Raw genomic sequence first — 12333 nt, 5'->3', positions numbered from 1 at the left:
TGAGAGCCGGCAACAAGAAGCGCTATTACTTCACTTATTTACTCTGTTTGTGACGCTTATGTAACCATTCTATATAATAAACCCTTAAACTCTAATTTTGTAACTGCTCACCATTAAAGTCTTTCCAACAATATAACTGGATGCTTTTCCACTTCTATTTTTTTTTTCATTTACTCGCTTTGCTGCTGGATAGAACTCGTTTTCACTATCGCGGATGTTACCTTAAGTTATAAATTAAGGTCTTAATGACTTTTTTGGACAATTGTTTTTTTTATACTCACTCAACTAACTAATTCAGATTTGCACAGAGTATTTATCACTATTGTCTTCTGCAGGTCTCACTTATGAAACCCAGACTGGAAGGCTGCTTCAGAATCCAACCTGCTCCAGTCAAGTACTCCTGTCGATACCGCTGCTCCAGCCCCTCCTCCCTGGTTATCCACTAATGCTACACACTAATTCTGTCCAACTCTAGTGTAGTTTTTTTTCAAGAATACAATCAAACTGACATTAGGGTCCTTTAACACAAAATTCTTCTTCAAAGGCATTTATTCATTTGGTAATGTTAGTTATACTTAACCTAATAAATCAAAGTGTTTGCTGCAATTTGGATCTTGCACAAAATAAATTATCAGAGTATATAAACAGTTCAAACTCCCTTCATTTTTAATAGCATGTACGCCGGGCTTCTATCACTTTACTGTAGATTCTTAATGTGCATGAGCAACAATTACAGAAACTTTCTGGCGTTTTAATAGCTCAGCGTTCTCAGGCAGTATCCTAGTTTTGTAAATCACTTGCATAACTCATTATCTTGTGGGTGAATATGATACCTTGTCTTTAATTGTGCAGTGCTACAGATGACGAGTATGGAGTTAAAATGGACCCCCTGGTTCAGCAGTGTAGAACATGTTTCAACCATGTCACCGATGCAATTGTTGGAATAGACGCCGATTTCCGCAGCTGCCAAGCCATACGTTCACGACCCCTCTAAAAACCACACCGTCACCATTGGAATACTTCCTTGACGGGAGACAACGAGGAGCAAGAGCCTTGTACACCATGTACACTGCAGGTATTACAGAATACAGACGCCGCACCACAGAAACCACAGTGTCTCCACTCTCCCCAAAATTATGGTCTAAGGGTCAAGAAGAAAGCTATTATAGTTGTATCTTCAGAAATGGTGCTGTCAGCGTGGTCACCGTGGTCTCGTGTTCATCAGAGTGTGACTCTGGATGTTCCAAAGCACGAGAGCAGATACTGCAGTTTCACGCCTCCCCACAGCATGGGGGGCACAGCTGCCCCTGGGCCCACACCCATACAGACGGAGCACTGCAACTCCCACCCCTGCACGGATACTTCATCATTGTTTTCTTTTACTCAAGCTCTAGCCATGGGGGGTAATATGTGTGGAAATATTACTCTATAATAGATTGTGTTTGTGGTTATTTTGTATTGGCATGTATTTCTTCTTTTTTTGAACCCCATTCAATTTTCACTTTTGTTTCCTCTCAGGTGTGTGTTCCAGAGGGCATGGTGTACTGACGCAGGCAAGAGTGTGAGGTTCAGCGGAGGTGCGTGTCCGCGGTGTGTTCGGGACATGACCTCCACAGAGGTGGCAGTGTTGCACCGCTGTTACGAACGGCTGCTATTGCGCCTTTGGGCTTCTACCTTCTCAATGGCAGCTGTGTGCCCGCTGGCACAGTGCCCGTGTTACCACCAGGGGGAAAGAGGAGTTTGGGAGCGGCTTTTTCCCCTCCCCTCTCCTCTTGTTTTTCCTGTTTCTTGTACCCACCTTTCAAGTAATTTCCCCACGGGGATTATTAAAGTATTTCTGATTCTGATTCTGAGAATTAAAGGGGAAAGGGGGTCTTGTGGAAAGTGAATGAGGCTGAGATAAGGCCTGTTGTATGACTGTTACAATGAGTAAGGTGCTTTACAAATATACTCAATTAAACAGGCTCACCTGTAACGTTGCTGTAGCCCCAGACCACAGGTTACATCACATGGTGACCATGACGACCAGGCTGACCAATGACAGGTCACCATACAACTGGATGTGTCGCAGGTTACTTGTCCATCTCTGCAAACACTATTGGGGCAAAAACTGCATTACTACACATTTCTATTTTTTTCTTCAATAGAAACACTCAATTAGGCAGCAGTCCAGTGACATTACTGGGAAAAACCTGAGTGATTTTTTAAAATACCTTTTCCAACAACTGAAAATTATGACACATTAGACAAAACAGTTTTATGACATTAAAATAAACTAAAAGTAATTACGCATAACTGACTAGATAGCGTTCTAGAAATAGCCTCAGTTATGAAAACAAGGCTCTCTTTCAAAGTAGAACATAACAAATGAATGATTCTCTTGTCTCTCACCATGTGGTACACTGGTCCCTGACTCTCTCTCCTGGCTGCAGTGTTTGACTGTCCCAGAGACAGACACATTGGCTGGCATTCACACATCGCCCACCCTGAAGGTACAGACCATCAGGACAGCGACACCCTGGAGGAGACAGAATTAAGGTCTTAACCAGACTTTCAGCTACAATGAATGAGCCTTTGTGGGATACTATCTAAGAGAATAAAGATCCCGACATTGCTTCAATACAGGTTTGAGGCTTTTGCAACAATTTAACAGAACATATTAAATTGCAAAACCAGTGAATCACAGTAAGGACTCAATAGACAATGGAACAAAGACCGGTTCATTTATTCTTACTCTTTAGTCCTCCTATTTGTTTAATTTATGTGGAACAGCAAGAAGCCTGTTTGATTTTGGCAACAATACCCAAAAAGTATGACTTTATTTATCTCGACCACTATCACAATGACTACACAAGCATATGAAAGAGCCATTATCATGTACTTGCATTATGTGTAGAAATGAATACTGACTGGCCACAAGTTTGTACTTCAAGGTAGGAGACCACCCAGTCTCAGAAACTACCAAAAAGTACCTCAGTCTCATATTTACATGTCATTATAAAGCATACAATGACATTATTCTGCACAACACCCCATCACCTCCAGTGTGTCCTACCAGATATACATGCTGCAGTGCAGTTGTTGGTCAAGCTGAGATGTGAGCAGGTAGGAGGACAGGGCTCCACCCTTCCAGCCTGGCAGTCTGCCTCAGTCACCAGCACCATGCTGTTGACACATCCTGAACAACCAAGCAGGGCACAGACATAATTAGGAGAGTTAATCATGTAGAAATGTAATTATCAAGGTGGTCAAGACAAGAGTATTGGACCACCATCCTCAAGGATGAAGGAAACAACAGAATTTACAGTCTGACAGATTGTGAGTCACCTGTCTGTGTGCCTATGTCTTTGGAGCAGGGATGGCTGTTGCAGCTCTGGCTCTGCAGGGTCATGCCCTCACAGTCCCGCCCACCATTCTTAGGAGGAGGAGCAGAGCAGGTTCTGTTCCTCTGCCTGATACCACCACCACACTGAGCGTCACATTCCGACCACTCTGTCCACTCTGACCAATGACCATCCACTACAAGAGGAGACAGGGGAGAGTGACATTGAGATAACCATTAGATAATGTGAAATATGCATCCTGGTTGGCATCAGGCTCAGGAAACAGACCTGGGCATGCTCGAGGGAAACAGGCTCGACTGTCGAACTGAGCTCCACCACAGGCCCCTCCGGGCAGAGCCTCCCTCAGTATGTCCCTCTGTCGGAACAAGGAGCCCAGACCACAGGACACACTGCATGCACTCCATGCTGTCCACGGGGACATGATGCAGTCCACTACAGGAGAGGAGCGATAAAAGGATTTAACCAAAATATCAGTATTTCTTTTTTCTGACTTTTTGCCTCTTTTAAGGTGGGAATACATCTTACCACAGTCTTTCTCATCTGATCCATCCACACAGTCCCTCTGCAGGTCACATCTGCGGTCCAGGTGAACGCACTCCCCACTGGCACAAGGGAATTGCTTGGTAGAACACGGGCTAGGCACCGGTGTGCCCTGTGGAGTCACTGCTGGTCTGGCTGTGGTGCCTGATAAGACATTAAAGTTTTTCCAGGAATAACACATAAATTATTATTTATTCCAAAAGATTTACTTCAGATCATATTTTGCATGTGTGCATACATGACACTATATATCTTCAATATGGTAACGATATCATCAATTCTAATTTCTTTAAACTGACAGAGTTTGTAAAAAGTATTTCTGATTCCATTCTTCTGTATTTCCACTTGTCTGTCCCCTGACAGGTTGTTGATGCATACCACAACGTTCTTCATCTGACCCGTCCAAACAGTCCCGTCTGCTGTCGCACACCTGCGCCGAGTCAACACAGCCAAATGAACGGCATGCATACTGGCCTTCCACGCAAAGCACTCTGGGTAAGCCACCATCATGGGGGGTTGTAGCAATCCACGTGGCTGTAAACGAAAATAAAGGTTACAATATATGTCTATTCTGTATAAAGTCTTAGTCCATCGGTCATGTCTGGTTGTAGGATAACTAGCAAGGATGTTGTGTCTCTAACCTTTTGTGGTTTGCAACCCAGGTCTTCCAGAATGGGGGGTTGTGGTGTGGTGAAGACCAGGATGACCTGTGACCCCTGGGCTAGCCATACTAGGAAGTCCACCTTGGGACCTGCTGGTATGAAGGCCTGGCGCACCTGTTGTACTGTCTCTGTGGAAACCTGGTCTCCCCGTGGAGGTGGTCTGGTTCTGCAGCCCTGGAGAACCTCTGGTTGGAGCCGTACCTGAAGAAGAGCACGAGGAGGATAAGACATAAATAAAGACATGGAAAAAAAAAATAAAAGAGTATGAATCATTTTTAGCTATTCAAGCCACACCACCGATTGTTTGTCTTCTAGCTCTCACCACAGTTGATCTCATCAGAGTGGTCCTTGCAGTCTGGTCGACCATCACAAAGCACAGAGACAGACACGCACTCCTCACTGTGCTGGCATGCAAACTGGCCTGGATTACAGCGCTGCACAGTTACTTTTCCAACACCAGAGGGAGATGTGGTTACACTGCTGGGGGTCACCAGCTCATCTAAAAGAGCAGAAGGAAAGGTTGTTTCATGTTAGCACTGATGTGAAGTAGTTCTGTAGTAGTATGCAAGAGGAACTGGGTCCTGAGAATTTTGATTGTTACTGTTGTTGTTATTCCTCACCTCCTCTGCAGCCTAGGATCTCTGCACGCAGGTAGAAGGTGTGTCTGAACTCCACAGGGATGATGCGCAGGTAGCGAGCTCTGACCAGCCGACTGAGCGAGCGGGTTACAGGGCTCCTGCCCACCATTCGCACCTCAAACACCTAGACCACAACCAAGAGGACACTTCTACATGAGTACATTCAATGACAAAAACATTGGATTTTTCTTTTTCTCTACCATGTATGAACACATTCATAAAATATGAGGATATATGTAAATGCAGATAAAACCTGATGTTAAATATGAATGTCCATGTCTAAATGTCCTTCCAAATACCTTAGCAGGGCCACCAGGCTTCCCATTCTCACTATAGTCTGTGAAGAGGCTGCTGTGCAAGGCGAAGGCCAGGCGGTATTTGGTGAGGTAACCCCACATGCGTTCACTGCCCTGGGTCACCACCCCTGACACCCATGTGGGCTCCAGGAAGTCCACCTGAAAATATGGCTGGGGATCTGAAGGCAAGGGGCTCCATCCAGGCTCCATAACCTGACTGTACAGAAAATGATATAATCTGTGTTTGCTACTTTCTCTTAACAGCAACACCTTTAGGGCTTTTATGTCCATGCAGATAAGCATACCAAATGGTCAGGCTAATATATGCTTTAGGGTCGACAACCATACAAAGATCAGATCACTCACACATTAGGGACAATGTTTAGTCGCCCAGCATCAGCAGGGTTGTTCTCACGATGTGAGGATGAGGTCAGCTGACCATATCGAATTCTTCCATCCTCCAGTCCAAGGGGAGAAGAGCAGATGCCTACAGAATATGATGAATTTTAATATAGTCCAAAAGACCCAGTTTGGCAAACTGAACACTTCTAACAAATTTGCTCTGCAGCAATATTAGCTGCAGCATAAGAAAATTAACAGAGGCTGCTGTTCATTTCAAAGCACAAAAATAAATCCATCTACAGTCCCTGACAAAAGTCTGTTCACTTAAATCCATTTTTTTTGTAGAAAACAACACTTATAACGCTGAAACTTTCAATTAATCCATTGTTTAGAAATGGCCTCAATATGAAAGGCAGAAACCTCCCAACGATATGTTAAATTACCTAAAATTAAATTTTTTGCTTTCACTGAGAAAGATTGGATTCTTTAATGAAAACAACAAGAAAGTTCAGATTTTTGGCAAGAGCAAAAGGTTTTGTCCGCCTACAGAGAGTATGTTGATAAATGAACAATTAATTTACTCAAAACAAAAATATGTTGCATAACAGTCAAGTGAATTAAGTAGTGGGGGTGGCTTTTGAGATCCATATTTAATATCCTTTTTTTGTATGAACTTCCCATGAGCTTGAAGACGCATCGCATTGTTTTAAAACAATGATTTCATACATTTATTGTTGAAGGTCATCAGGAAATAAGCAAAAATGCCTCCAGAGTTTCATCAAGATTCCTTTTGGGTTTCGTCCCTTTCCTGCTTCCCTTTTCCAATTCTACCGCAGACCATGCTTCAATGAAAGGGTTTTCAGTCTGGTGAACTGGGCTGGCCAGTCCTGGAAGCACCTTGAATCTTCTTCGCTTGAGGAACTTTGATGTAGAGATGGAAGTAATGCGATGGAGCACATCCTGCCGCAAATTTTGACCCCTTTTTAATGGTTGGGAAGTTTAAGAGGTAGCTAATCTTCTTGAATATAGGCTATTTCGAAGGGGGGTGCCACCCTCGGCGATCTTCCGCCACACCATACTTGGATGTAAACCAGCCATGATTTTTTTCCCGCCACCAAAACTTTAACTGTTTTCTCTGTGGAATCTCCGATTCCCATGCGGGTTTTCCCATAGGTCCAATATTTGCCGGTCAGCTTTGGGATGTAATTAACCTAGAATTCCATCTGAAAGAAAATCCCACCCCTTCTGGGACCACTTTGTTCCAGCGTCCATCCCTGTTAACAGGCTGTGAGCCTTTGCAATGCCCCACACGTTTTTTTAAATGCCTTTTTGGTTAGTGCTGGTTTTCGGGGCACTGAATTCGACCATGAGGCCATTTCGAGACAGAATTCTACCAACGTTCTTGGTTGACAAGGGGACTGAAAGGGTGACCAGGCCCGGTGGGAGCCTTTCTGCTGCAGTGGAAAAGGGCTTGGGCCTAGATTTCGAGCCCAACAAACTGTCCCCTGAGGCAGTTTGTTCCTTGCGGGTCGCCGACCCGGCTGTCAAAAACATCCATCTCTCAAAATCCTTTTTCGTATTCCTTGTACTTGACGCGAAAGACCACATTGAAAGGTGTCAGCCAACCCTCCAAGCCAAGTGGAATCTGGTCTTCAGCTCTTGATAATCAACCTTTTGGGTCTGCAGGTGAAATCTTAGGCAAATGTTGTCAAAAAGTCAATTTTTGCAGTTTTGTGTGAGGTCTGGGTGTTTGCTGGGTTTTCTTTTATATCACACCCCACCTAAAATTGATTTGATGAATTTTTTATTGATCACAGGTTGAGGCTTTGTAACTAGGATTGGTTTGCCTATATGAAAACAAGGCGACAAAGAAACTTTTGTCTTTGCAAAAACTGACACTCAAGTTTGGCTTTTACCAAGCTGTGAACCGTTAAGAATGCTTTTCAAGCAGTTTCGTTTGGCCAATCCAAGAACAGTAATTGTCAAAAGCTTTGTTGGGGTTGGAAAATAAGCCCCATTCTGTAAAAAATTTCGATTTAGACATATATATTGAGGGCACTTAAGGTCACTTTGTAAACCCAAGCGACAAGAACTTTTTTTGTCAGGACTGTAAAACTTGCAAATTTAAACGCACTTACCACGATATCCTGGGCCACCACCCTGTAAAAACATTAGAAAATAAATTAAGTGTACATTGATAGCACCTATGTAACTTTGTACAGTTGTAATCTTTGGGTCTTGTCTAATTCTGTCTACAAGCTGTTTTATTACTATTGCAATGAGGGGTGGGAAATACTTTTAACAAATAAGGCCATTCAAGATGATCACATGCTTTTTTAGTCATCACTGCTAAATCTTTTTCTAAAACGATGCTTTTTCTGCAGAATTTGGAGGAACTCATGGCTAAATGAAGTGCTTTCTTACCGTTGGTGTTACAGCAGGATGAGTGACAGCAGCCATTGATGGAGTCCGGAGAGGAGAAGGAGTGGGTGTGTGTGGTCTGTGAATTAGCACACAACAATAAAGAGGAGAAAGTACCTAAAATCCTTCTTGATTTCTTCTGAACACAAAGAGTTTGTGACACTGAAAGCAGAGCTCAGTAAACAGAGATGAGACAAAAAGTAAGAAGCAGAATTCAGGAGTGGATTAACAAAATGTATTTGTTAATACTATAATTAGCACAACTATAACTACCGCTGCTATAAATAATAATAATAATGCCCTTCACCTGTCTGACTGGGTAGTGATGTTGTCGGGGGGATGGCAGCCAATTTCATCTTCCCCTTTGGGACAGTGGGGAATCCCATCACACCGATGCCTTACCTCAATGCAGCCCCCTGGTGGGGGGCAGGAGAACTGACCAGCAGGGCAGCTGCGTGGACTGGTGGCTGTAGGGGATGGCTGTGTACCTGAACGTGGGGAATGGTCAGACTAAGTGAGAATGATGGCTTTTAGTTTTGGTATGTGTGAGTTAGAAAGCTCATGAAAGAAAACTAAAACGACCAGGATCAAATGCAAGGCAAAAGATGGCAGTTGAGAGTGTAAGTGACTTTCCTTTTCACCACATCCCATTAAAAAATATAAAATGCATGGTACTTATAGAGTAAATAAACAACATTGTGTTAGGTTGAAAAGCTCACCACAGTACATCTCGTCAGATCCATCCCCACAGTTATTGACCCCATCACAGACAACTCCCAGTGGACCTGCTGGCACACAGCGACCATTTTTACACTGGAACTCCTTCTCTCTGCAGCCACCTACTGGGGAGACTGGGGAGGGAGGAGTAGGGGTAGTCAACCAGCGGTAACCTAGCAGAGAGGAGAGGAGAGCATTTTAGAATCACATTTGTACACAAAATCATGTAACACCAGCAAACTACCATTAAACTAACCATCTCCACAACCCATAATCTCAAGTCGAAGATAGATGCCATTCTGGAAGTCATGTGGCAGCAAGCGGACAAACTGAGCTGACACCGTCCTGTCTAGTCGGCTCTCTGCCACCCCTCGATCATCATGGTTACCATGAAAAACCTGACAGGAGAATGTTAATCCATCAATTTCAAGATCAGAAAAAGCAACGACAAACAGCCTTCGATACATATGTGATATGATGTACAGTTTAACGGACTTGGTTTGATGTCTAACCTTGGCTCTCGGCCGGGCATCAGTGACTAGCTCTTTGTAAGTGTACCACTGTCTGCCATCTTGGCTGAACTGGAGGTAGAAGCTGGACACGAAGGTGCCAAACACACCACCACCCTGAGTTAGCACACCTAGAGAGATAGCATTTCATTGATTTTACTGATACACATTAGATAATCTCACATAGGAGTTCCCTTTTAGTACCAAGTACACTCATCTCCATTTGTTCTAAGGCCCCTGTATGAATGTTAGTGTTTACCAGTAATGTTGTATGGTTTCAGCAGGTCTATCTGTAGATAGGGGCTCTGTGTGTTGCTAGTGTGTCCCTCAGGGCTCCGTTGTGGTAGGTCCTTGTACTCCTCAGGTTCTGGACTCCAGCCCTGCAGGTAAAGGTTTGACTGATTACACCTCATGCTTGTGTTGCAGCAGCAGTTTTGAGCTTCAGTATGCTAACATGCTCACAAGGACAATGTTAACATACAGATATTTAGCAGGTTATGTACCATCTTGGATTAGCATGTTAGCATGATAACATTATTGCTAATTAACACTAAACACAACAAAGTACAGCTGATGGAAGTGGTCACGACGACATTTCACTCAATGCTGCTTGTGACACTAGAGGGTCAGTCAGAGGAACCATCAAATAAATTGAGATATATACCTAGCAGACCTTGAATGTCTGTGCCTAATGTATGTCAATCCATCCAATAAGCATAGCTTAGCATGGCTAAGAAACAAGGAACAGTGTTCAGTGTTGGTATTTTAAATCAAAGAAGGACTGTGAAATCTACCATGAAGCATCCCTTACACAAGAACTTTAAGGCCAAGGAGCTAATGTCAGCTATTGAGCGGTCAAAAGCAGAATACTGAGCACCTGACAAGTGTGAAAAGAGCAGTTTTGAAAAGCATGTATTCAAATGTTTTACATTTCTAATGTCAGCAACTTGTAAACCATTGTATTGCTCACCCCAGTTTGAATAACTGTCTTCTTTAGTTAAAAATATTTAATGTGGGCCTTGCTACAGTGATATTAATAAAAATGTATTTGTTTTTATTTTTTTTCAAAGGTCAGAGTCTGCTACAGAACAGCAGTCTTGGAGCATGTGGGGATTTAGGAACTTGCTCAAGGGCATTTCATCTGGATTCATCTGGCCGTATTGAATAAATATATCATTAGGCTTGGTGTACCTGGAGGTCCCTATGGGGGTCCCATCCATGGAGGCGACCTGCCTCAGGTGGGTGACCAGTCTGCTGTGATGAGGCACTGAAACTGGAAGCTGGGAGAAACTGAACACCCAGAGGAGACCAACACTCATCTGAACAAAAGAGTAAACAAGGTGAGATTTGATGAAAATTACAATGAGTGGAAATAAATTAACCATTAATTATAGATTCAGAAATGAAAGCCCAAATGCTCTAACTTGTGAAACTGCATGACCAACTGATCATATGAAAAAGACACTAACCTCCAGGAGGAAGTGGATATGTGGGAACCAGAGGTATAGTGCCCTCTTCTGGCTTGGAGGTCATAGTGACGGGGCTAATTGTCACAAGAATGGTGTCATTTCCTCCTACAGGGGTGTTGTAGAATAAAAAGATTAATGTCAGAATGCACTCACTTTAATATTGCAATGTGTGTAACAATGAATTGGACCTCATATTTGGAGTTCTGCAATGTTGTTGAGGGACTAAATGAACAGGATCTTTATTTAGTTTTTATTTTACTTATCACTTTTATTTTCTTCATCTTCAAAAGCTCGTTAATCTATTTTTAAGCTCATACAAAGAAGGAATACTACTACCAGTACTCTTTACATATACTGGCAAATAATTTGGGACTCCGAAGGTAGTGTTCTCTTTAACAGATACAGTAAAAAAAAAATTAAAATCTTCTAAACATGTGAAATATGTCTGTGGTCACAAGAAGTGGTAGGGGGCAAAGGGTGATTCTAAGTGTTTGTCATTTATTTAGATTAGCGTCATCTCTGACATTAGTGAACATTAGTAACCATGGAGTGCAGTTACTTGTGTATAATTTTTGAATGCCAATCATTTTATTCACCATTAAAAAAGTCAACATTTAATCAGTGCAGAATGACAAACAGTTATGATTTTACCTTGGCAGTAACAACACCTGTCTTCCTCTCCAAGCACCAGACTTTGGCCCTGCACAAACAAACCAACATTCAACCTTTGACTCAGTCACACGTGTGGTGGAGTTGCTATGGGACATAACTATGTAAAGGAAAAGCAAAGGATGCAGAGGAAGCAGAGCTGTGGATCATGACGGGGAGTGCGTGGGTTAGATTGTTTACATGAGATAAGATTGAAACACAGATGAATTAAAGGCACACACAGATACATCCTCAAATAAATGTGCAAATGTACCAATGTAGTGAACAATATTTCCATAAAACATGGGCACACATTCAAGCACATACAGTAAGTGTGTTTACAGAAATGTGTAAATGCACATGAGTCACACACAATTCTATTCTTACCTGTGGGCATCCACTGACAGCGTATGGACAGTAGAGGGAGCACTGCACTGTAAGGTTGGGCAGACAGTGACATAATTGGCAGGGGTCTGACCTCCATCTGTCTCCCACAGCATGGGACTGACCCTGGTACTCACACTCATCACAGGGGTCTGTCTGGCACCTGCACACACACACATACACAGACACAGACATGGAAAATGCATGCAGGAATAATGGGATGCATTTGTGTTTGCTCATAAGTGCTTGGTCTCTACGACACAAAGAAATGTTTTGAAAGAGACTTAACAGGTGTTGTTACATGTAGATGACCGTCAAAGATACAGTTTGTCATCTTAAGTTACTTCATTAAAATGCAAATAT

The 12333-nt window shown here is 42.9% G+C and overlaps 1 protein-coding gene across 1 annotated transcript in view; it reads right to left on the bottom strand.

Annotated features, from left to right (window-relative positions):
• scospondin (subcommissural organ spondin) overlaps positions 1-12333 on the bottom strand; it is a 78752-nt gene that overhangs the window by 44085 nt on the left and 22334 nt on the right. Inside the window, exons 40-62 of the mRNA XM_035656242.1 lie at positions 11974-12133; positions 11590-11638; positions 10939-11043; positions 10661-10788; positions 9729-9849; positions 9473-9600; positions 9217-9358; positions 8963-9094; positions 8551-8731; positions 8247-8322; positions 7961-7982; positions 5847-5967; positions 5484-5697; positions 5167-5308; positions 4869-5045; positions 4526-4747; positions 4263-4418; positions 3870-4028; positions 3612-3776; positions 3328-3519; positions 3056-3178; positions 2392-2518; positions 1970-2095 (exon numbers count right to left, since the gene is read on the bottom strand). Coding sequence (XP_035512135.1) covers positions 1970-2095; positions 2392-2518; positions 3056-3178; positions 3328-3519; positions 3612-3776; positions 3870-4028; positions 4263-4418; positions 4526-4747; positions 4869-5045; positions 5167-5308; positions 5484-5697; positions 5847-5967; positions 7961-7982; positions 8247-8322; positions 8551-8731; positions 8963-9094; positions 9217-9358; positions 9473-9600; positions 9729-9849; positions 10661-10788; positions 10939-11043; positions 11590-11638; positions 11974-12133 — 3168 coding nt within the window. The remainder of the gene's footprint in view (positions 1-1969; positions 2096-2391; positions 2519-3055; positions 3179-3327; positions 3520-3611; positions 3777-3869; positions 4029-4262; positions 4419-4525; positions 4748-4868; positions 5046-5166; positions 5309-5483; positions 5698-5846; positions 5968-7960; positions 7983-8246; positions 8323-8550; positions 8732-8962; positions 9095-9216; positions 9359-9472; positions 9601-9728; positions 9850-10660; positions 10789-10938; positions 11044-11589; positions 11639-11973; positions 12134-12333) is intronic.

This window comes from Morone saxatilis, unplaced genomic scaffold (assembly GCF_004916995.1).
Source record: "Morone saxatilis isolate NCDOM2014 unplaced genomic scaffold, NCSU_SB_2.0 Contig0, whole genome shotgun sequence".
Taxonomy (NCBI): Eukaryota; Metazoa; Chordata; class Actinopteri; family Moronidae; genus Morone; species Morone saxatilis.
Note: the sequence above shows the minus strand (reverse complement) of the source record. Positions and strands in the feature narration are given on the sequence as shown.